The sequence below is a fragment of the Poromitra crassiceps genome, assembly GCF_964638095.1.
Source record: "Poromitra crassiceps genome assembly, chromosome: 2".
NCBI classification, from domain to species: Eukaryota; Metazoa; Chordata; class Actinopteri; order Beryciformes; family Melamphaidae; genus Poromitra; species Poromitra crassiceps.
Genome location: NC_139624.1, coordinates 107,452,676 through 107,476,381, shown reverse-complemented (window position 1 = coordinate 107,476,381; position 23,706 = coordinate 107,452,676). Strand labels below are relative to the sequence as shown.

Below are 23,706 nucleotides of genomic sequence, written 5' to 3'. Positions count from 1 at the left end.
CTCCACCTTCAAGACAAAACGTGACTCTGACACAGTCCCCTGGCCTGATGGGTGCTCCACCTTCAAGACAAAACGTGACTCTGACACGGTCCCCTGGCCTGATGGGTGCTCCACCTTCAAGACAAAACGTGACTCTGACACGGTCCCCTGGCCTGATGGGTGCTCCACCTTCAAGACAAAACGTGACTCTGACACAGTCCCCTGGCCTGATGGGTGCTCCACCTTCAAGACAAAACATGACTCTGACACAGTTACCCTGGTCTGATGGGTGCTCCACCTTCAAGACAAAACGTGACTCTGACACAGTCCCCTGGCCTGATGGGTGCTCCACCTTCAAGACAAAACGTGACTCTGACACAGTCCCCTGGCCTGATGGGTGCTCCACCTTCAAGACAAAACGTGACTCTGACACAGTCCCCTGGCCTGATGGGTGCTCCACCTTCAAGACAAAACGTGACTCTGACACAGTCCCCTGGCCTGATGGGTGCTCCACCTTCAAGACAAAACATGACTCTGACACAGTCCCCTGGTCTGACGGGTGCTCCACCTTCAAGACAAAACATGACTCTGACACAGTCCCCTGGTCTGACGGGTGCTCCACCTTCAAGACAAAACATGACTCTGACCTCGGTTAGTCTCGGCTCCCATGACAATTGGAGATCTCCGTGTGCCAATCATCTGGGAACTTCTTGTCAAAAATAGTTTGAACAGCAACTAACAAACCTATGCCCCTTTGTCAAGAACACACCTTTCTTTATTATTTTTGAATTGTATTTGATAGGGATGATGCAATTTAACAATTCCAATACAGAGCATGAAACTGATGTGCTGCACAGAGAGTTTTTTAGCTATTGCTAATTTTCATTTCATTCTTGTCCGTAATTTCCTTCCCAGAAATGATGCTCTCGATGCTCTCCGCTAATATGGAGGGCCGCCCTAAAGACTTTGGATTGGTTCTGCCATGCAGGGTTTCTTTAAACGCTCAAATTGTTTCCACCCAGTTTTAACAACGAAAGCTGGGAGGAAGTCTCTAGTTGAGCGAAAAGGATAGAGACTGAGAACTGACTCTACCAGCGGGTCTATTACACGCTTTGGTGTGTGTGTGTGTGTGTGTGTGTGTGTGTGTTAGTGTGTGTGTGTGTGTGTGTGTGTGTGTGTGCGTGCGTGTGTGTATGTGTGTGTGCATGGGTGTGCGTGGGCCAGAAAGTAAGTTCTGAAATCCAGAAATCTCAGAACCTGCAGAGATATTGATCAACCTCTCACAGATATAAAATGGTCGTTTTGTGCTAAAGGACAGTAAAAATCTTGCTTATTACTCCTTTAACGCCTCTGTACTCGGTCTTCAGTTTTCTGCATAATAATAATACTAAAATCATTATCATCACCATCATCAGAAAACTCCTCAGGGGAGTGAATTGAATAACAAGCCTCATAATTTTTTTGTTGAATCATAATTCTTTGCATCGGACTATATGAGATGAGTGGAGGATGGAGGATGAAGTACCTGAAAGCCACACTTGAGTAAAAGTACAGATATCTTACCATAAAATGACTTTCACATATTAGAATATTACTTGAGTAAATGATCTGATATTATGTGCTTAAGTATTCAAATGAAAAGTACAAAAATACTGTTAATAAAAAAACAAAAGCAGTCATTCATTGTCAATTTCACTTATGTTGCATTCTATAAAATGTATAGTGGTTGGCAAAACACATTATGGTGTATTACGCCCACCAACTGGAATGTAGTGTGAATCGTGATTAACGTAACTAGAGCACTGATTCATTTTATATTAACGACTAACGGAAATGCTTAGGGGAAATGTAATGGAGTAAAAGTATACATTTTATTCAGGAAAGTAGTGGAGTAAAAGTGAAAGTTGACAGTATAAATTATATTGTATATATATATATATATATATATATATATATATATATATATATATATACTGTATATATATATATATATATATATATATATATATATATATATATATATATATATATATATACTGTATATATATAGTACAGATACTCAGCAAAAAATACTTAAGTGCCATAATGAATGAAAGTATTATACTTTGTTACATTACTGTACACCACTGAGCTGTTCCCCTCCTCTTCCTTGCAGGTGATGAACTCCATCAATCGCTGAGCGGGAACGCGACAGACGCAGGCGGCTGCTTTTTGGGCCACCCTCCCCACCCGCCCGTCCATTTCCCGTAAGCCTCTCTCCAAGTCCTTTCAGCGTGGCTCAGCTCTCGTCTTCGGACTTCAACTTTGGGGACCTGAACCTCACAGACTGCCAATGCTCACAAGGAACTGCCTGCTGCTGTTCCTGTGGGTTCTCCTCGACGAAGGCTCGGTCTCCCCTCTGCGCCCGCCTTCCAGCAGGGGGCGGGCGGGCAGGGAGCATCCCAGGAGCCTCGTGCTGGGCCCCACGAGGGATGGGCCGGCTGGCTTCCAGCGGGTCAAGAGGGGCTGGGTGTGGAACCAGTTCTTTGTGCTGGAGGAGTACATGGGCTCAGACCCGCAGTACGTGGGCAAGGTAAGCGGAGCCTCTTATTCCTACTCAGTTATTTATGGCATGGTGGAGAAGTCATAAATCACACAGTAAGGAGCTTTTGGAGAAATTGAATTGGTGGTAATGGAGGGAGCGATAGAACGTGAGACAGATGAAATAGGAGAATGGGAGCGGAGCGAGGGAGGGAGTTATGGCGGCCGGCAGGAGTAGAGACGCCTGCTTGAATCTTCTCCGGTGGCCATTGCCGCCACGTGTCTATTTTCACATTGCCCCCTGAAGCCGGGCCTAGCCATTTTAATCTCGTAATGCTCTTGTTTTTTGAGACGTCGCCTTCGGTGAGTGTTTTCGGATATTAATGGTCTGAGACATATGGGGGAGGAGGGGTAAATCTATACATGCTTATGGATCCGTGCCGGAGTTCCCTGTGTCCGACTTGCGTTTTGCATGGCAGACACACATGACATTGCGGTGGTGAGAGAATCGATGACCTGGTAGGAATAAATTTAAATTACGGCCCCTGTAAAGCTGTCAGGACATCATAGTTATGGGCCCAGGGAAGATGCTGACAGCAATAAAACCATAGAAGAGACCCAATAGTCTGAACTGAATATCATGATGAGAGCCACCCCTGACACACGCGCGCGCACACATGCACGCGCATGCTCACACACACACACACACACACACACACACACACACACACACACACACACACACACACACACACACACACACACACACACACACACACAGTACAGCTATCTTAGTGAGGACATTCAATGACAGAATGACATAACCTTCAAACATAACCGTCTTCACTTCCTAGGTATAAAACTCAAATCGCACTAAGATAGCTGTACAAACACACACACACACACACACACACACACACACACACACACACATACAAACAAACTCCATTTGTTCCATCCGAGCCTTGGCGGTCTCTGTTTTTAGTGTAGGACTTTGTTTTTTAGCCTCTTCTGCTGCGTGGGGTTTTAGGCTGACGTTGTAATTTGCCACTCATAGCTTACACTGGATAATAGTAAGACTGACTTATCTGCCCCAGTGCCGCTGCAATCAGCCCTGACCAAGCTGCTGCTGCGCTGTGTGTGGAAGTCTCTGAAGGCTGCTGTCTGCCTGCCTACTGCACTCCTAAATCACTGCTGCACCGCTTCAAAATAATTGACTGATTCTCCGTCATATGAAAGGCATTTTGGAGATGAGATCCTTGGGTCTTTCTCAAAACAATCTTAACTCATTGAGTGCCAATGACGACAATCGTCGTCAATTGCTTTAGTGACGTAGAGTGCCAATGACGACGATTGTCGTCAATTGCGTTTTTTGACGGTGGGACGTGGATCAAAGCCTAATATATCTCCTGTAAAATTTTGGGGCATGTTGAATGTGTGTAACCTATTTTACCGACCCATTAGGTGGCGACAGTGCTCTCCAGATTAGAGGAAGGTCCGAAAACAGCAGGAAAAACGCCCGTGATCAAAGAGAAACCGCTCATGCTGCAGCCAGAGCCATATAGATGGCTCTGACTTGCAGCTGATGTTGGCTGCGAACAGCAGTCAATCCGCGCACACAACTGAGCCCCTCTGCCTCTGTCTGTCTGTCTGCATAGTTTCTTCACACGATTAGCCGCCAGAAAGGCAGCACCCGACGCCAAAGGGCCAAACCTTTCCCTGCAGTGGCATTTCCTTGGCATTTCCTTGTCGCGCTGGGAGCCGGCGCAAAAAAAACGGAGCGCTCCGAAAATAGACTGGGTGCGTGAGGCTGTGTAGTGTGGGGAGGAGTTTGCAGCTGAGGGGGGGAGAGGGGGGTGGGGCACGCAGGCACCACACAACTACACCACGTCACTACATCAGAAAATATTATCTTCAGACTCAGTGAATGTGCTTGAAATGCTGCATTTCACAAAAGGCGGAATAACTCAGCTTCTAATTTGAAAAGTGTCTTTTTGCTCAAAACAGCCTATCTTCTCCGGCTCATAACTAAATAACGGAAAATGGGATCAATAAACTTTTTTTTGCAGATGATAGAAGAGAGTCTCATCGTTCTTTGTGCGTGTTCGGTGTTTACATAGTAATATCACACAATATTCTGTGGGCCTCGAGAAATCACTGAAAACGCTCTGAAACTCTGGCACTGGGAGCGTCCGTTCTCCAAAAGTGGCTGGCACTCAATGAGTTAAAGAGGAGAAAGTTTTTCCATGAAATGATGGTAACGGGATAAGTGTGGGCGAGATAATGCGTGGATGCTGGGAGTGCGGGGTGTTAGTGACATAATGTGTGGACGCTGGGAGTGCGGGGTGTTAGTGAGATAATGTGTGGATGCTGGGAGTGCGGGGTGTTAGTGAGATAATGTGTGGACGCTGGGAGTGCGGGGTGTTAGTGAGATAATGTGTGGATGCTGGGAGTGCGGGGTGTTAGTGAGATAATGTGTGGATGCTGGGAGTGCGGGGTGTTAGTGAGATAATGTGTGGATGCAGGGAGTGCGGGGTGTTAGTGAGATAATGTGTGGATGCTGGGAGTGCGGGGTGTTAGTGAGATAATGTGTGGATGCAGGGAGTGCGGGGTGTTAGTGAGATAATGTGTGGATGCAGGGAGGGCGGGGTGTTAGTGAGATAATGTGTGGATGCAGGGAGTGCGGGGTGTTAGTGAGATAATGTGTGGATGCTGGGAGTGCGGGGTGTTAGTGAGATAATGTGTGGACGCTGGGAGTGCGGGGTGTTAGTGAGATAATGTGTGGACGCTGGGAGTGCGGGGTGTTAGTGAGATAATGTGTGGATGCTGGGAGTGCGGGGTGTTAGTGAGATAATGTGTGGATGCAGGGAGTGCGGGGTGTTAGTGAGATAATGTGTGGATGCTGGGAGGGCGGGGTGTTAGTGAGATAATGTGTGGATGCAGGGAGTGCGGGGTGTTAGTGAGATAATGTGTGGATGCTGGGAGTGCGGGGTGTTAGTGAGATAATGTGTGGATGCAGGGAGTGCGGGGTGTTAGTGAGATAATGTGTGGATGCTGGGAGTGCGGGGTGTTAGTGAGATAATGTGTGGATGCAGGGAGTGCGGGGTGTTAGTGAGATAATGTGTGGATGCTGGGAGTGCGGGGTGTTAGTGAGATAATGTGTGGACGCTGGGAGTGCGGGGTGTTAGTGAGATAATGTGTGGACGCTGGGAGTGCGGGGTGTTAGTGAGATAATGTGTGGATGCTGGGAGTGCGGGGTGTTAGTGAGATAATGTGTGGATGCAGGGAGTGCGGGGTGTTAGTGAGATAATGTGTGGATGCTGGGAGTGCGGGGTGTTAGTGAGATAATGTGTGGACGCTGGGAGTGCGGGGTGTTAGTGAGATAATGTGTGGACGCTGGGAGTGCGGGGTGTTAGTGAGATAATGTGTGGATGCTGGGAGTGCGGGGTGTTAGTGAGATAATGTGTGGATGCAGGGAGTGCGGGGTGTTAGTGAGATAATGTGTGGATGCTGGGAGTGCGGGGTGTTAGTGAGATAATGTGTGGATGCAGGGAGTGCGGGGTGTTAGTGAGATAATGTGTGGATGCAGGGAGGGCGGGGTGTTAGTGAGATAATGTGTGGATGCAGGGAGTGCGGGGTGTTAGTGAGATAATGTGTGGATGCTGGGAGTGCGGGGTGTTAGTGAGATAATGTGTGGACGCTGGGAGTGCGGGGTGTTAGTGAGATAATGTGTGGATGCTGGGAGTGCGGGGTGTTAGTGAGATAATGTGTGGATGCTGGGAGTGCGGGGTGTTAGTGAGATAATGTGTGGATGCTGGGAGTGCGGGGTGTTAGTGAGATAATATGTGGATGCAGGGAGTGCGGGGTGTTAGTGAGATAATGTGTGGACGCTGGGAGTGCGGGGTGTTAGTGAGATAATGTGTGGATGCTGGGAGTGCGGGGTGTTAGTGAGATAATGTGTGGATGCTGGGAGTGCGGGGTGTTAGTGAGATAATGTGTGGATGCTGGGAGTGCGGGGTGTTAGTGAGATAATGTGTGGATGCAGGGAGTGCGGGGTGTTAGTGAGATAATGTGTGGATGCTGGGAGGGCGGGGTGTTAGTGAGATAATGTGTGGACGCTGGGAGTGCGGGGTGTTAGTGAGATAATGTGTGGATGCTGGGAGTGCGGGGTGTTAGTGAGATAATGTGTGGATGCAGGGAGTGCGGGGTGTTAGTGAGATAATGTGTGGATGCTGGGAGGGCGGGGTGTTAGTGAGATAATGTGTGGACGCTGGGAGTGCGAGGTGTTAGTGAGATAATGTGTGGATGCTGGGAGTGCGGGGTGTTAGTGACATAATGTGTGGACGCTGGGAGTGCGGGGTGTTAGTGAGATAATGTGTGGATGCTGGGAGTGCGGGGTGTTAGTGAGATAATGTGTGGACGCTGGGAGTGCGGGGTGTTAGTGAGATAATGTGTGGATGCTGGGAGTGCGGGGTGTTAGTGAGATAATGTGTGGATGCTGGGAGTGCGGGGTGTTAGTGAGATAATGTGTGGATGCAGGGAGTGCGGGGTGTTAGTGAGATAATGTGTGGATGCTGGGAGTGCGGGGTGTTAGTGAGATAATGTGTGGATGCAGGGAGTGCGGGGTGTTAGTGAGATAATGTGTGGATGCAGGGAGGGCGGGGTGTTAGTGAGATAATGTGTGGATGCAGGGAGTGCGGGGTGTTAGTGAGATAATGTGTGGATGCTGGGAGTGCGGGGTGTTAGTGAGATAATGTGTGGACGCTGGGAGTGCGGGGTGTTAGTGAGATAATGTGTGGACGCTGGGAGTGCGGGGTGTTAGTGAGATAATGTGTGGATGCTGGGAGTGCGGGGTGTTAGTGAGATAATGTGTGGATGCAGGGAGTGCGGGGTGTTAGTGAGATAATGTGTGGATGCTGGGAGGGCGGGGTGTTAGTGAGATAATGTGTGGATGCAGGGAGTGCGGGGTGTTAGTGAGATAATGTGTGGATGCTGGGAGTGCGGGGTGTTAGTGAGATAATGTGTGGATGCAGGGAGTGCGGGGTGTTAGTGAGATAATGTGTGGATGCTGGGAGTGCGGGGTGTTAGTGAGATAATGTGTGGATGCAGGGAGTGCGGGGTGTTAGTGAGATAATGTGTGGATGCTGGGAGTGCGGGGTGTTAGTGAGATAATGTGTGGACGCTGGGAGTGCGGGGTGTTAGTGAGATAATGTGTGGACGCTGGGAGTGCGGGGTGTTAGTGAGATAATGTGTGGATGCTGGGAGTGCGGGGTGTTAGTGAGATAATGTGTGGATGCAGGGAGTGCGGGGTGTTAGTGAGATAATGTGTGGATGCTGGGAGTGCGGGGTGTTAGTGAGATAATGTGTGGACGCTGGGAGTGCGGGGTGTTAGTGAGATAATGTGTGGACGCTGGGAGTGCGGGGTGTTAGTGAGATAATGTGTGGATGCTGGGAGTGCGGGGTGTTAGTGAGATAATGTGTGGATGCAGGGAGTGCGGGGTGTTAGTGAGATAATGTGTGGATGCTGGGAGTGCGGGGTGTTAGTGAGATAATGTGTGGATGCAGGGAGTGCGGGGTGTTAGTGAGATAATGTGTGGATGCAGGGAGGGCGGGGTGTTAGTGAGATAATGTGTGGATGCAGGGAGTGCGGGGTGTTAGTGAGATAATGTGTGGATGCTGGGAGTGCGGGGTGTTAGTGAGATAATGTGTGGACGCTGGGAGTGCGGGGTGTTAGTGAGATAATGTGTGGATGCTGGGAGTGCGGGGTGTTAGTGAGATAATGTGTGGATGCTGGGAGTGCGGGGTGTTAGTGAGATAATGTGTGGATGCTGGGAGTGCGGGGTGTTAGTGAGATAATGTGTGGATGCAGGGAGTGCGGGGTGTTAGTGAGATAATGTGTGGACGCTGGGAGTGCGGGGTGTTAGTGAGATAATGTGTGGATGCTGGGAGTGCGGGGTGTTAGTGAGATAATGTGTGGATGCTGGGAGTGCGGGTGTTAGTGAGATAATGTGTGGATGCTGGGAGTGCGGGGTGTTAGTGAGATAATGTGTGGATGCAGGGAGTGCGGGGTGTTAGTGAGATAATGTGTGGATGCTGGGAGGGCGGGGTGTTAGTGAGATAATGTGTGGACGCTGGGAGTGCGGGGTGTTAGTGAGATAATGTGTGGATGCTGGGAGTGCGGGGTGTTAGTGAGATAATGTGTGGATGCAGGGAGTGCGGGGTGTTAGTGAGATAATGTGTGGATGCTGGGAGGGCGGGGTGTTAGTGAGATAATGTGTGGATGATGGAGGGCGGGGTGTTAGTGAGATAATGTGTGGACGCTGGGAGGGCGGGGTGTTAGTGAGATAATGTGTGGACGCTGGAGGGCGGGGTGTTAGTGAGATAATGTGTGGATGCAGGGAGGGTGGGGTGTTAGTGAGATAATGTGTGGACGCTGGGAGTGCGGGGTGTTAGTGAGATAATGTGTGGATGCTGGGAGTGCGGGGTGTTAGTGAGATAATGTGTGGATGCAGGGAGGGCGGGGTGTTAGTGAGATAATGTGTGGATGCTGGGAGGGCGGGGTGTTAGTGAGATAATGTGTGGATGCTGGGAGTGCGGGGTGTTAGTGAGATAATGTGTGGACGCTGGGAGGGCGGGGTGTTAGTGAGATAATGTGTGGACGCTGGGAGTGCGGGGTGTTAGTGAGATAATGTGTGGACGCTGGGAGTGCGGGGTGTTAGTGAGATAATGTGTGGACGCTGGGAGTGTGGGGTGTTAGTGAGATAATGTGTGGACGCTGGGAGTGCGGGGTGTTAGTGAGATAATGTGTGGATGCTGGGAGTGCGGGGTGTTAGTGAGATAATGTGTGGATGCTGGGAGTGCGGGGTGTTAGTGAGATAATGTGTGGATGCTGGGAGGGCGGGGTGTTAGTGAGATAATGTGTGGACGCTGGGAGTGCGGGGTGTTAGTGAGATAATGTGTGGACGCTGGGAGTGCGGGGTGTTAGTGAGATAATGTGTGGATGCTGGGAGGGCGGGGTGTTAGTGAGATAATGTGTGGACGCTGGGAGTGCGGGGTGTTAGTGAGATAATGTGTGGACGCTGGGAGTGCGGGGTGTTAGTGAGATAATGTGTGGACGCTGGGAGTCCGGGGTGTTAGTGAGATAATGTGTGGACGCTGGGAGTGCGGGGTGTTAGTGAGATAATGTGTGGACGCTGGGAGTGCGGGGTGTTAGTGAGATAATGTGTGGACGCTGGGAGGGCGGGGTGTTCGTGCGGGGTGTTCGTGCGGGGTGTTCTCAAAGGAGTTATCAAGCACCAGCACATGAGGCCCGTAATGGTGACAGTTCTGTTTTCAATGCACATAAATGAAGTCTAATGGACCGTGCGGCTTTGTGCTATGAATGCCCGGCCTACAATACATCAATGCCTAATTGTGGCATTGCATTTACTCTAGAGTGTAAACATGATTACCATTCATTAGTTCCAGAAAAGACTTCAGCAACACGCACAGGGTGATTTCTTTTTCTTTCGTTTCTTTTTTTTTCTTCCAGTTGGCTTGGATACATACAGTACAATCAGTATTAATTTTATGCAGGATGTAGTTAAGCGCGCCTCAACCTCTACAGCCCAGCAGGCTGGTCTGGTGCTTCTCAGAAAAGGCAGACTTACGATATAGATGATTGGATGTAATCCAAAAGGTACTGGAGCACACAGATCAAGTGTATAATGAAGTTTTTATTGAACTAACGTTTCGACACTACTGTGTCTTCATCAGAGTACTCTGATGAAGACACAGTAGTGTCGAAACGTTAGTTCAATAAAAACTTCATAAATACACTTGATCTGTGTGCTCCAGTACCTTTTGGATTACATCCAATCATCTATACAGTATTAATTTTACTTTGGTATAAGTGCTCTGCAAAACAGCTTATACAATTTATAGGCCCAACGCCAATGAACTATTATGATCAATTAAAATTAGGCCTTTTTATGTTATCCTCATTACTGCTGAGGGACTCAAAAGAAAAAGCACCTTGTCAGCGCCTGCAATTCTGTTGTTTTTAAGCTGCATTTATGTATTCCATAACGTCCCTGCAGTTGAGAGTGCAATGCGTTGGGAGTGGTGTGATTGGCTTTAAGATGGCTGTGGATGGTGAGTTATCTAAGCCTGCGGAGCACCTGAGGGCTGGACCTCATTAGTACCTGTTTTACATTGAACTTCCTGGATCAATATGGATTATGTGCTTTTCTGTTTGGCCTCACAATGCCATTACACTCTCAAAGGGAAACAGTATTATTCAGGAACACGTGTAAAGCAGTATAAGCCCTCTTTATTGCTAGTTGTAATTCATGATCAAAAAAGGAGAAGGCGCACAAATTGGAATTGTTTCTGGCTTAGACGCACTCTAAGTGGGGATAGGCGGGGGGGGGGGGGGGGGTTGGGTTCTGGCTAGAAACGCCCCAGCCAACATAACTAGTGTCAATTTCCACAGCAACATATCGTCGCTGTTGTGCCAGGACCTCGAATGTCCCTTTTTTCACCTTTTTACTTTTTGTCATAAATCAATACCATTGGTCACCCTTCACGTCTCTGTGTGGTTTGCAACCAATGGAAAAGCATTAAAACGAGCTTGTGAGTAAATCTCGTAACGCCATTCGCCCTCAATCTGTCAGTCAAACCTCGATATTCGTCCCCTACCTCCGTCTGTACCCCCCCACGCAGGACAATAAACCCCGGAAAAGTCACACGGCAGACGTGCTGTGTATTTCTCATATCGTTTTGACTAATCCTGGCTTCCTCTGACGTTAATAGATCAATCAAATGTTTTCCAGTTATTCCTAGGCTGCAAACTTGTTTTAACATGCAAACCGGAGTGTTTTCTGATGAGAATAAAGTAACGTTAACGCTACGTTATGTCAGACTGTTCTCATCCCAATGCCAAAGCCCCCACCTCGGCCATGAGAGGCTCAGAGCACTGCTGCTGCTGCTGCGCGCGCCCCCGCGGCCCGGAGCTTGGGGCTCGTGCATGAGCATACGACTCTCTCCCGCCTGACTGGCCGGGAGAGAGTGCTTCCAAGTCGGACTGATAATATAAACAACATCATTTGAGCTTATCCAGGTAAGATATTAATAAAGTAATGACACATTCAGCGGGAAACTAACTATAATTAAGACATGTGCCAACTTTGATGACGTTTGGTTCAGTATTTTAAGAGCAAACCGTTTTTTTTAACTTCCTGAAAAGTTGCTGTTTTGGAAATTCGAGGTCCTGGAACGACAGCGACAATATCATACCTCTAATGAGATACCAGCTCATTCAATCTTCGTAGAAATAAACCTACTTCCACTTACAGTGAATACATCAAATGTTCCAGTTGCATGCAGTGGATATGCAGGATTGGGGAGTAATGAATACAAAATATGAGTAACATTTGCATTACATTTACAGGTTAAATTGGTGGTATTCTGAAGTTAGTCTTTGAAATAGATTTCTTTAAGGGATTACCTTATTTGTTTGTTTTGTTTTATTTGCTCTAAAATTCATGTGAGGCATGCACATAACACATAACAAACATATTTAAAGAAATGTGCAACAATTGCATATCAATCTCGGAGGAGACACAGAGACAGGATACTCATAGGATTGCGTTTTTGACATGGAAATACAAAGAACATTTTACTTATAAACATCCTGAAGAAGGTCACAACAATCAATGCGCATCGTGACACATTTAGATATAATATGAATGGAGACAGCATCCCTATCTCCTCCCTATATGGTGTATTGAAGCCAAAATCATCTCAGATCAAAGAACCAGAGTCTGCGTAGCTCTTTTGGGTTGAAACCTCAGTCTGAGACCACCCTCTCTTTCCCCTCTAAACTTTCTAATGTAGAGCTGCTGTTTCTAGGTTTGCGCAGAGTGCGTTGTGTAGTCAATCCTCTCTAGCTCTGTAAATATGGCACTTTAAGTTCTAATAATTTTTGTCTCGCCAAAAGTAACGATGTAGATTGCCACTATGAGGTCAGTTTATCAAAATGACGCCTGTACGGAAATCTGAATTTTGTTGTCGGAGATTGCTCCTAGCAGCCAGACTCTGGGCTCTGGGTGCTCTGGGCAACAAACCGTCATACAGGGGGAAATTATTATCTGATGAACTGATCTTTGCAGCTCTGTTGATTAGCTAATGTTTCTGTAGCATTTGATCAACGTTATGATTTAATTCATTTTGGAACAAATGTTGGTTTGGTTGATGTTGTAACTTACGTTTACTAACTGGGCAGCCCAGTGCTGCTGTCTCTCAGTCGGGTCGTTTTTCTAACTAACGTTATCCAGCTGCCTGTCTCTTCTGTATCCTTATACTACAAGGAGAGGAGCTTGCGAACATCCCCATAGTCAAAGCACTTCCCAGAGATATCCATATAAATACTCTCCTCGTGCTTCACCAAAAATATAACCTCCAGTGTCTGTTTGCGACAGGCTAACCCCGTTAGCTATTAGCTAATGGCTGGTATTGTGTAGGCCTAATTTTATACCCGGGAGTTGTAACGTTATAAAACACATTTCCTGGCATACGCAGGCAGTTGGACAACCTGGTAAGTTCTGAAAATATGTGTCTGTTATTCCATCTGTCGTTATCGGTTGTTAGATTGTTGGTAATGTTATGCCGACCTTAAGAATGAAGCTAAAAGCCGGCTAACACAAGCAGCTAGCCGCTAAATGCTAGCTCGCATCCGTTAAAACCATTAATGTATTAAAATAAACGATAACGTAGCTGGAGTAACTAATAAAACACAGATTTTCTGAACTTAGTACTTCAGTCCCCAACCAACGTTACTTCCTCGCGCACCTTTCTCAATACAATGTCCTTTTTATTGCGGTCCATCGATATACAGTCTGGTAGACAGATCAAGCAGTGTCTTCCTTCTGTTTTACCAAGCAGTGTCTTCTCTATGTAAACTAGATCTGTAAGGTGAAGAGCCTGTCCAGCCAATGACGGCTTGAGACTGGCTGCCACAGCTGTCAATAATCCCTTTTTATATGTCAAATAATTAATTAAAAACAAACTGATCAGAAAAATGACCACTTGCACAGGCATTAGCGTGATAAGAACTATCTAAAATGATACAAACGACCTTTGGGAAAAAAATATCTGACGTGTACTGTGATTTTTTCGGTTGTCCATTTCCCCATCCACTAACATGGGGAGGCGGGCCTTGTAACCTATACTAGGTACAGCCGCCAGAGCAGCGATCTAACATGCAGCGGCTTCACTGAACGGGACCAGAGGCGGCGTCCATCTTTTATATGTCGATGATCGTGACTGCATTGCCCTCTCATTTGCGTACATTCAAGACAAAATGGGCTCAGCCAAATGATTTTGAAGTATTCAAAAGTAATCCAATGTATTTAGAATACATTACTGAACTTGAGTAATCTGATGGAATATGTTACAAATTACATTTTAGGGCATGCATTCAGTAATCTGTAGTGGAATACGTTTTAAGAGTAACCTGAGCTCCCAACACTGTGGATACGCAAGATGTCACTGTGACTCTTATATTGAAATAGGGCGCCGACAAGTGAGGGAGACAGAGTGGGCTGGGTGGCGAGGGAGCCACTCGAGTCCCAACGTGTTCTGTTTTTAACCCCGCTTTAACCGTTTTTAACCCCGCCCCAAAGCATAGCCCTAGACTTAACCAAACCATAGCCCTAGACTTAACCAAACCATAGCCCTAGACTTAGCAATTTGTCTAATTGGGACCCATTTCTGGCCTACTTAGACGAGGTTGAAATCGACAAGCAACTTGCCCAGCTGACTTTTCATGGACCCCTCACGTGGGATCCCACACACGTCTCTTACAAGCACATACTGTAAGCACTGGTGCTGTAACATTGGAATGTTGATGATATGTATATTTTTGTGTGTTTTTTTTGTCTGAGCCTGCTTTTGTTTTACAAGTTCTGAAAATTGCAACATTATATATACATGTATATATATATATAATGTATGCTATTGTGTGCTGGGGCAGCAGGCTGAAGGCAGCGGATGCCAACAGACTCAACAAACTGATCCGTAAGGCCAGGGACATTGTGGGGCTGGATCTGGGCTCTCTGACTGCGGTGTCAGAGAAGAGAACGTTGTCCAGGCTACGCTCCATCATGAACAATGACTCGCACCCACTCCACGACGTGCTAGTCAAACACAGGAGTACGTTCAGTGAGAGACTGATTCCACCTAGATGCAATACGGAGAGGCACAGGAAATAATTCCTGCCTGTGGCCATTGGTCTATTTAATGCCTCTCTTAACTCATTCACCGCCAATGACGTCTTTGACGTGTTATCAGAAATAGCCCTCCCCGCCAATGACGTGTTTGACGTGTTTTTGTTTTTATTACTGCAGGGCGTAGTTTAAACACTTCCCCAGCCTGTCACATGGTATCAGGTCCCTATCATCTAAGACAACACGTGAACAAACACATACCGCAGCTGTTGTTTTGAAATTGAGCAGGAGGAAAAGCAGAAAACTGGTAACGCTTCCTTGTGCAGACAGGAGAAACACCATTGAAACGCGCCTCGGCGCGCTGCACGAGCTGGAGTCGACTTCCTCTTTGCCAGCCGGGAGAAAGTAATCAAGAGATGTGTTTGATCATCGGAGGAATGAGGAAATGATCGATCAGTTTGCGAGGGCGGTGAGGACGTGTTGAATAGCCGAGGGGAAAACGGGAACGATCAGATAGCAGGGAAGATATGACAGGGAGACATGGACGAGGACGGGTGCAAAATAAACACACAACAGCAAGGCACAAGGCAGAAGCGCGAGTCAGAGCAGCCTGCTGTCCTTTCTCAAGAGCTATTCAGTTTGTTCATGTAATCGCTGGGCTGCGTGCCCTCCAGTGTTGCTCCTGGCCAATCCCAGCGCCACAGGGCGTGGTTATTGCTTATCCTATGTGGGGTTAGAAATCTAAAAGGGGGATCGTGTGTGTGTGTGTGTGTGTGTGTGTGTGTGTGTGTGTGTGTGTGTGTGTCTGTCTGTCTGTCTGTCTGTCGGTGTGTCTGTCTGTCTGTCTGTCTGTCTGTCTGCACACTCACTCACACCGAGTAAACTGTATTGTTGAATGTAAAAAAAAAGCACTTCATGTGTATATATATATATATATATATTTTTTTTTGTCATTTGTGTCCTAACAAATAATATTTACATGTCTGATGTCAATACAGTTCAAAATAAAAGAATTGAGAGCGAGTTCTGCATGAGATTGTGTGCATAAATACATAAATGCCATTTTCTGCAATTTCTTTTCTCAGAGAGACATTTTGGGGGAAAACAGGGTGTATATAAATGGCTATAAGTAGAGTACAGAACATGCTAAAAGCTCACTTTTTTTTTCCTGGTGAACCCAGAGACGTACATCTTCATTTTGAGGTATTGCAAATCACTCTGGTGCTAATAGATAATTTACTGTGGGTCTTGAAAGATGACCAACAATTATGAAAATCTTTGGCCTGTGCTAAATATTGGCAGTCCTAAACTGGCGGTGAATGAGTTAAAAGAGCACCTCGGAGACGCTCAGTCTCCCTGAGACTGAGCCAGCCGATAGGTTAACTGTGCCTGGCTGAGCCACGTGTAACGTATAGGGCAAGCCGACTTAATATAAATCACGTGCAATATGTGCAATATGTGCAATATGTCACGTGCAATAATGATAATTGACACGGAATGTATACTATACTTACTCTACGTATTTCTATTTTGCTACTTAGACATTCTACTTATTTTTTGCTTTTTGCTTCTATCGCATTTACTAGTTATTCTATGCTATGTTGTGTTTTTCTGCTTATTTGCTTAATATTGCATTTACTACGGTTTATTTTTATTTTATTTTATGCTATGTGTGTTCTGTGAGCGAGCTACTGTAACTTGTCCCAATTTCCCCCCGGGATCATTAAAGTCTTTCTGATTCTGATTCTGATTCTGATACAGTATATATATTAGGGGTCGACCGATATGGCTTTTTCATGGCCGATACCGATACCGATTATCGCGAGTCAAGCAGACCGATAACCGATATTTTGGAACCGATATATATTTGCAGTAAAATAGAAAATCTTGGTGTCAAAATTTTGAATAACACGACCGATTGTTAAAATGCATTTTCTTCAGTTTATCCAACTGCAATATTAATTGAAAATAGTCACACTATTAACATTAAGCAAAGTGGTGTGTGTGTGTGTGTGTGTGTGTGTGTGTGTGTGTGTGTGTGTGTGTGTGTGTGTGTGTGTGTGTGCTCAATCTAGTGGAGACTTGGGCATATTATCAAGATAAAGCTGTGGACTTATACTTTTAACAAACTAACACCGACTCACTACAGTAACAAGATAATAGAGGGTTTCCCTCCGCTTACACCTGATAACCTCACCCCCAGGCTCTCAAAGGAGAATACTGAAACAAACATGTTCATCCGTGCATCCTCCAAACAAACAGAGTCTGCTGACGAAATGTCTCATCCTCGTTTATTCGGTTCCTTGTTTCATTCCAAACAAACAGAGTCCGCTCCGCTGACGAAATGTCTCGTCCTAGTTTATTCGGTTCCTTGTTCCAGGCAGAGAACAAAAAAAAAGTCCGCTCTGCAGCTTGCCCAGACATGCCTGCCAATGTATTTTTCTGACACGCAGCGCGACTGGATCAATAAAACAGCTTCGCTACTGACAACAATGGCCATTTGATTCAAAACGAGCGACGCTACACCGTGGACACGCTACTATGGTTTATGGAATTAAAAACTAGTGCCCCAATGCTTTGTGAGGTTACTGTAGGCTACTAGGCTATTGCCTTTTCAACAGCGGTGGTGATAAGTTTGAGTTGCACTTGCACAGCACTGTCTGCAGGCACCAACGTTACTCAAAAATATATTATGCTATCAGTACACAAATAATCTCTGTTATCTTGTTATCGTTATCACTGCAACAAAGTGCATGCGCGCATTTTCAATTAAACTGCTTCATCTCTCTCACTGATAGACCGACCTCTCCACACTCCACACTTTGCGAGGCAGCGCTTCATACGAATCGCTCATAAGATCGTGGTGTTTTTGCAATGTCAGCGTAGGTAATTATTATGTATATTAACTTTATTACAACTTTGGCATGGCAATATCTGCTGCTTTTCCTTAACACAAGTGACTGTTACAGTCACAACAGCCAACTAGTTGAGTCCGCTGCTCTCGCTACAGGCAGCCTCGCTCTGTCCTTCTCTCCAGTGCACAGGCTGCGCTGAACAGAGAGCACTGAGGTGAGGTGTCAAGATTTCATCTCTGAGTCCTCTGATAGGCTATTGCTTGATGTGTAACCAATCAGATAGCGCTGTGGGCGGGACATTGCTCCAGATCACACACAGAGGGAATTACTGTAGGAGAGGATTCTTCCAGGTGCAGCAGCCGCAAATTAGCGCATTTTTTTATTAAATTATGATATCGGCAAACAGCCAATGAAAATGCCGATACAGATAATCGGCAAAATTATGAATATCGGCCATAATAATCGGCCAAACCGATAATCGGTCGACCCCTAATATATATATATATATATATATATATATATATATATATATATATATATATATATATACATAATATATATATATAATTTTGTATGTGGGCGATGTTTATTTCAAGTTCTGCGTTCGGCCACAGCTATGCAGTTTTACGTGCGATCTTCAGGGTGTGTAAAGGGCACCTGTACCGGTGACCTGACGGAGCCTGATTTTTTTAATAGGCTAATTAGCTAATGATGTGATGTCATCAGTGATGATGTCAAAAGTGATGTCATAAGGGCGCACACACTAGGAGGCATTGTGACAAGACTGATCAGTGATGTCATAGGGGGACTGGGTTGGAGATACGAGACAGTCTCCAACCACACATCAGCCTCCTTACACACCTTCTCTACTCGCCTGCCTTCCATCATATCAAAGACAGAGGCAGTGTGGGTAAATATTAGCTTTGTGTCACACAAGTGCAGAGGGATGGCAGAGGGGAAAGGGAGAACTAAAAAAAATATCTGTTATCGTCTTTACAGGCTGTCTGGTCTATTTTGGATTAATGAATGCAAGCAAAGCAGCCTTTCTTTTCTTCTGTGACACCAGTGGGGAAATATGCCATGTCTGCATTTCCACCTGTTTTTGTGGTATAGTCATTCTAACGCGATAAACAATTTAGACTTCAGCTTTGATACCGTCAAGGCATCGCAACCTAATTTCTTGAGCACAATCAAGCTGTGAAAACTGACAGTAATCTATTCACATTGCTTTTGTACACAACATACTAAATCTTAATATTCCTGCCCACATTTGCATTTCGCTGTGGTTGTTTGCCCAGGCAAGTTGACTGAGGACATCGTTTCATTAACATCTGAGGCGGAGCTGGCAGATGCTGCAGGAGAAGCGAAGGTTAACAAGTAAACACCAGTGATGCCGGTCAATCAGTAACAAGATACAGTCCATAATCCCTTTGAAATGTTCACCTTTAATTACTGTATAAGTATCAGGCCAATCAAAGTATTTTATTTATTTATTTATATTATGATTTTTTGGCCAGCGCAAGCGGGCCCTATATCTGGCTTTGTCCAGTCCAATTTGCATCCCAATTTGAGTGTCGATGCTCGTGAACGTTTTATCGCGCTGGACGTATGCTAGGTTCCGACCTAGCCTTGTTACAGATGTGTCATCCCATCAAATGTAGCCCTTTAATTATAGTGCCTCCATTAGGACAATCTCGATCAGGACAGTCAGTGTAATGACTATATACTATAGGGAGGGAACGCCATCACTTGTTTTTGATCAAACCTGCTCAATCAATATGAACTGAATGGTTTGCACATTTCATATGACACAACATGCAATGACACCTTGATTTCCAATGAAACTGCTCATTATCTCAGTGTTTCAAATGATATCCGGTGGCATCAAAATGCAACACTATAATTTCCTGGCTTCTCAAATGCTTTGAATTTGGTCAACAAAGCATGGAGTGTAACCCCGTTGAGTATGATTGCTCTCCATCATTCCAGAGATGTGAAACAATGAGTAGCAAGGCTGTGGTTCTATTCATATCCATACAATGCCTTCGCAAATACACGTTCCCTCCCCATTGCAATTTCTGATTTTTGGATTTTTGGATTTGTGTACATTAGCGCCCCCATTAGGCCAATCGGTGTATTATTTTAAATGCTCCAACATGCGTGAAGATGCATCATCCATAAAAGTGTAATGAAAATCTGACTAGTGGTGCCTGAGATATCACCTGAGATTTCACATTTGGCACATGGACAGACGCAGCCCAACACACACCCATTTTATTCATCAAGCTCAATAACATCCTTATAGTGTTGAGCACTGTTGCTGTATATTGTTTCAGCAAGGTACCAAACTGCAATTGATCCAAGCAAGTTCAGCAGCAGTGATTCAGTGAATGACTTATTTCATTTCTTTGCCCTCGCAGACATCTGTCACACAGGGGGTTTGAATTATCAACCTCCAGGTCACTGGCTCTCCTTTGTGAAAGATCTATCTGCTATTAGAGACTATATTTCATATTTACTTGTGAAATACTACAGTAGAAGCAAGTGTAGTGTAAACAAAAAAGGAGAAGTCTACGAATACTGGGGGGGGGGGGGGTGTGTTAAGGCTGTTCTTGGATGGGAAATTAGTACGCTATTATTTCGAGGCCACTCCACTGGGTGAAACGCGGTGTAGAGTAAATCCCAAATTCCACAGCCATTAAGAGTAAACAGAGGAAAACAACAACAAAGGTTTATAATGCCATACAAGAGCAGTCCACAGTGTCTCCTCTAACGAGTTTAAAGAGACATCAATAATTATTCTGTCACTTGCGATGAAAGGAACCACAAAAACACATTGATTAGAAATCACTTTGAGCACCAAGAGATCATATTTAATATATGCCTGCATGTGGAGAGAAAAACAAACACACAGAAATGGTGACAATGTTCTGACAGCACGATCATTGCAGATCAGCAATTAAAGCCCAGATGGCTCAAGGGCATAATGTATCAACCTTGTGCCGTCATAAGATAATGCTATAGTGTTTCTTACACTGAACAATGGTTATCTGCAAGGAAGACAAAAGAAAGAAAGCATTGCTTGTGTGGCGGTATATCAAGCCCAGCTCCTTTCTCTCAGTCTCTATTAAACTCTCTGCTGAGTTCAGCAGCTCCTCTCCAGCATTCTTTTCTTTCCATCACGGCAGCCTCCATCTCAATGTAATGGTTATGAATGGCTGTTAGACACACGAGAAAGCCCTATTTTGCCTAGAATTATAGTTTTATAGTGGTCTGGCCATTCAGAGCCCACTTTAAGGAACTGTGCTTGTCAGTTTGATGCATGGTAAACATAATGACCACTCACAATAGCTGGGTGCCTAATCAAAAGCAGCACATCTCCCAGACGTGTGGTGCTGCTGCTGACAATGTTTCAGTTCACGAATGGTGCAACGTTGTATTGTCAACACAGGATACAGTATGTCTCTGTGATGGATACAGTGTGTCTCTGTGATGGATATGTTTTGTGGCGAGGCAAATAAAAAGAGAGGGAATTACAGTAATAAAAATGTGTAGAGTATGTTCCCTCTTTCAACCACTGTCTATTCATTTATTGGGACTTCAACTTGTACAGATTGTGCACATTATACAGTAAAGGCTTGATGAACAGCATCGGCTGAAGAAAACAGCACTTTGTGTACATACAGTACAATATGAGAGAGAGAGAGAGAGTGCAGTGAGAGAGTGCAGTGAGAGAGTCCATGTGAGCCTTTGTGCAGAATTCTATCTTGCAATCTGATTGATAAAGGATTTGTTGGACTTCATGGTGGCTTGCTCTCTACAGTGGATTCACAGTGTATCTAGAGACCCTCTTTCACACATAAGCCCCTTCTAAACATGCAGTGAAAACCGGATTATAACCAGCTGCTAGCCGGTCGTCCTGCATGTTTAGAAACAATTAGCCGCCTCATGCGCACTCCCGCGAGTGTGGATCATGACCATCTGAGACCCTAGTACAGGATCCGCATTACTGGAAAAACAGCTGTTGCTTAACACCGGCAGCTCATGTTCCGGATCATGTCGTATGTCTGAGTGGGCGGGTGGTTAAATGGCACTTTACAAACCATTAATGATGATTAATGATGGTGATCATTATTTTCATGAATGGAAGTCAGGTTAGTTACGTGTCTGAATTATTTGGAAGAGAGCCAAATTAGGTGAGTAAACAAGTAAAAGTGGAATCGTTTCTTTCTCCCCCATCTGCCAGTTTAAAAATGCAGCAAGGAGATGATAGCCTTTTACTGCATAAAGTACTCGCTAACGTTCACGTAGCCTATTAATTAATTAATCGTTCGGGCAATCGCTTATATCATCGAATTAAACGAAGAAAACTCACGGTTTCCTCAAGTGCTGCAAACGGCTTGAATGGTTTATTTTCCTCCCGACCTGTCTGTCTTGTAGGCTATGTAAAAATGCAAGAGTTGCATCAGCCTATATCGAGACATTTAGCCTAACTTTTGTGGGGGGAAATACATTGAAAACAAGTCAGATATGACTTGAATGACACTTGTAAAATCATCCACAGTGTAATGTTAGTGCGACGGTGCGACCACTATTTTGAGTGGCGGCTTTTGGGCGATGTAACAAAGGCAAGTGCTCACTTTTTCTGGCACATTGCCACCCCACGTTATCGCCTGAATGCGTCGGAATGCATCTTCCGTTAAAACTGCATGTTTTTTAATCGAGTTTGGTTACGGATTCGCTAAAGCTGTTTCCACATCACATTTATTTTTATGATACACCCTACCGCTGAGCTGGGCAGCTGTGGAGAGGTGTCAGGACTTCAGAGGGGAGGGGCTCTGAGCTGGGCAGCTGTGGAGAGGTGTCAGGACTTCAGAGGGGAGGAGGGGCTCTGAGCTGGGCAGCTGTGGAGAGGTGTCAGGACTTCAGAGGGGAGGAGGAGCTCTGAGCTGGGCAGCTGTGGAGAGGTGTCAGGACTTCAGAGGGGAGGAGCTCTGAGCTGGGCAGCTGTGGAGAGGTGTCAGGACTTCAGAGGGGAGGAGGGGCTCTGAGCTGGGCAGCTGTGGAGAGGTGTCAGGACTTCAGAGGGGAGGAGGAGCTCTGAGCTGGGCAGCTGTGGAGAGGTGTCAGGACTTCAGAGGGGAGGAGGAGCTCTGAGCTGGGCAGCTGTGGAGAGGTGTCAGGACTTCAGAGGGGAGGAGCTCTGAGCTGGGCAGCTGTGGAGAGGTGTCAGGACTTCAGAGGGGAGGAGGGGCTCTGAGCTGGGCAGCTGTGGAGAGGTGTCAGGACTTCAGAGGGGAGGAGCTCTGAGCTGGGCAGCTGTGGAGAGGTGTCAGGACTTCAGAGGGGAGGAGCTCTGAGCTGGGCAGCTGTGGAGAGGTGTCAGGACTTCAGAGGGGAGGAGGAGCTCTGAGCTGGGCAGCTGTGGAGAGGTGTCAGGACTTCAGAGGGGAGGAGGAGCTCTGAGCTGGGCAGCTGTGGAGAGGTGTCAGGACTTCAGAGGGGAGGAGGAGCTCTGAGCTGGGCAGCTGTGGAGAGGTGTCAGGACTTCAGAGGGGAGGGGCTCTGAGCTGGGCAGCTGTGGAGAGGTGTCAGGACTTCAGAGGGGAGGGGCTTGGAGCTGTGCAGCTGTGGAGACTTCCATTTCAAAGCCACTTGTTCAAGTTGCAGAGTGGGATGAGGGCGTAACCCTTTACGCACCCTTCCCTGCATAGTTACTGCTTTCATTCACACCACAGCCGTGCAGGGATTTTCCCTGAAACGTTACTAGGTCTTGTGATGGGAAATAATTTCCCTGGATATCGATCCCTGCTCACATTCACACATGACCTCATGTCCCTGGACATTTCAGGGATAGGCTGCATGTGTGAAAGGGGCTCAGAAAGGCTGTGCTCAGTGGGACTCCACTGTGCCACCTCCCCTAAAAAGCCACCACAGAGCCACCTTCTTGTCACATGAGTCAGGGGAACATGAGAGCAAGGCAACGTGTGAGACTCGCTCAAACGGGACCAAACAGATTAGACCGCTGGCAAGAAAATGCAGTGAGGCAATCGGTTCCAAGAAACTCACCAAGGCTGCGGCCATTATGCTCTCATACCCATAACAACGACATGCATTGTGGATTAAACAGAATCCAATCAATTCAG

At 46.2% G+C, this 23,706-nt stretch overlaps 1 protein-coding gene across 1 annotated transcript in view; it reads left to right on the top strand.

Annotated features, from left to right (window-relative positions):
* Window positions 1-2,311: 2,311 nt before the first annotated feature.
* LOC310790424 (cadherin-12-like) overlaps window positions 2,312-23,706 on the top strand; it is a gene marked incomplete at both ends in the record, with an annotated part of 138,763 nt that continues 117,368 nt past the window's right edge. Inside the window, one exon of the mRNA XM_083652111.1 lies at window positions 2,312-2,551. Within this exon, the coding sequence (XP_083508237.1) occupies window positions 2,312-2,551 (240 nt within the window). The remainder of the gene's footprint in view (window positions 2,552-23,706) is intronic.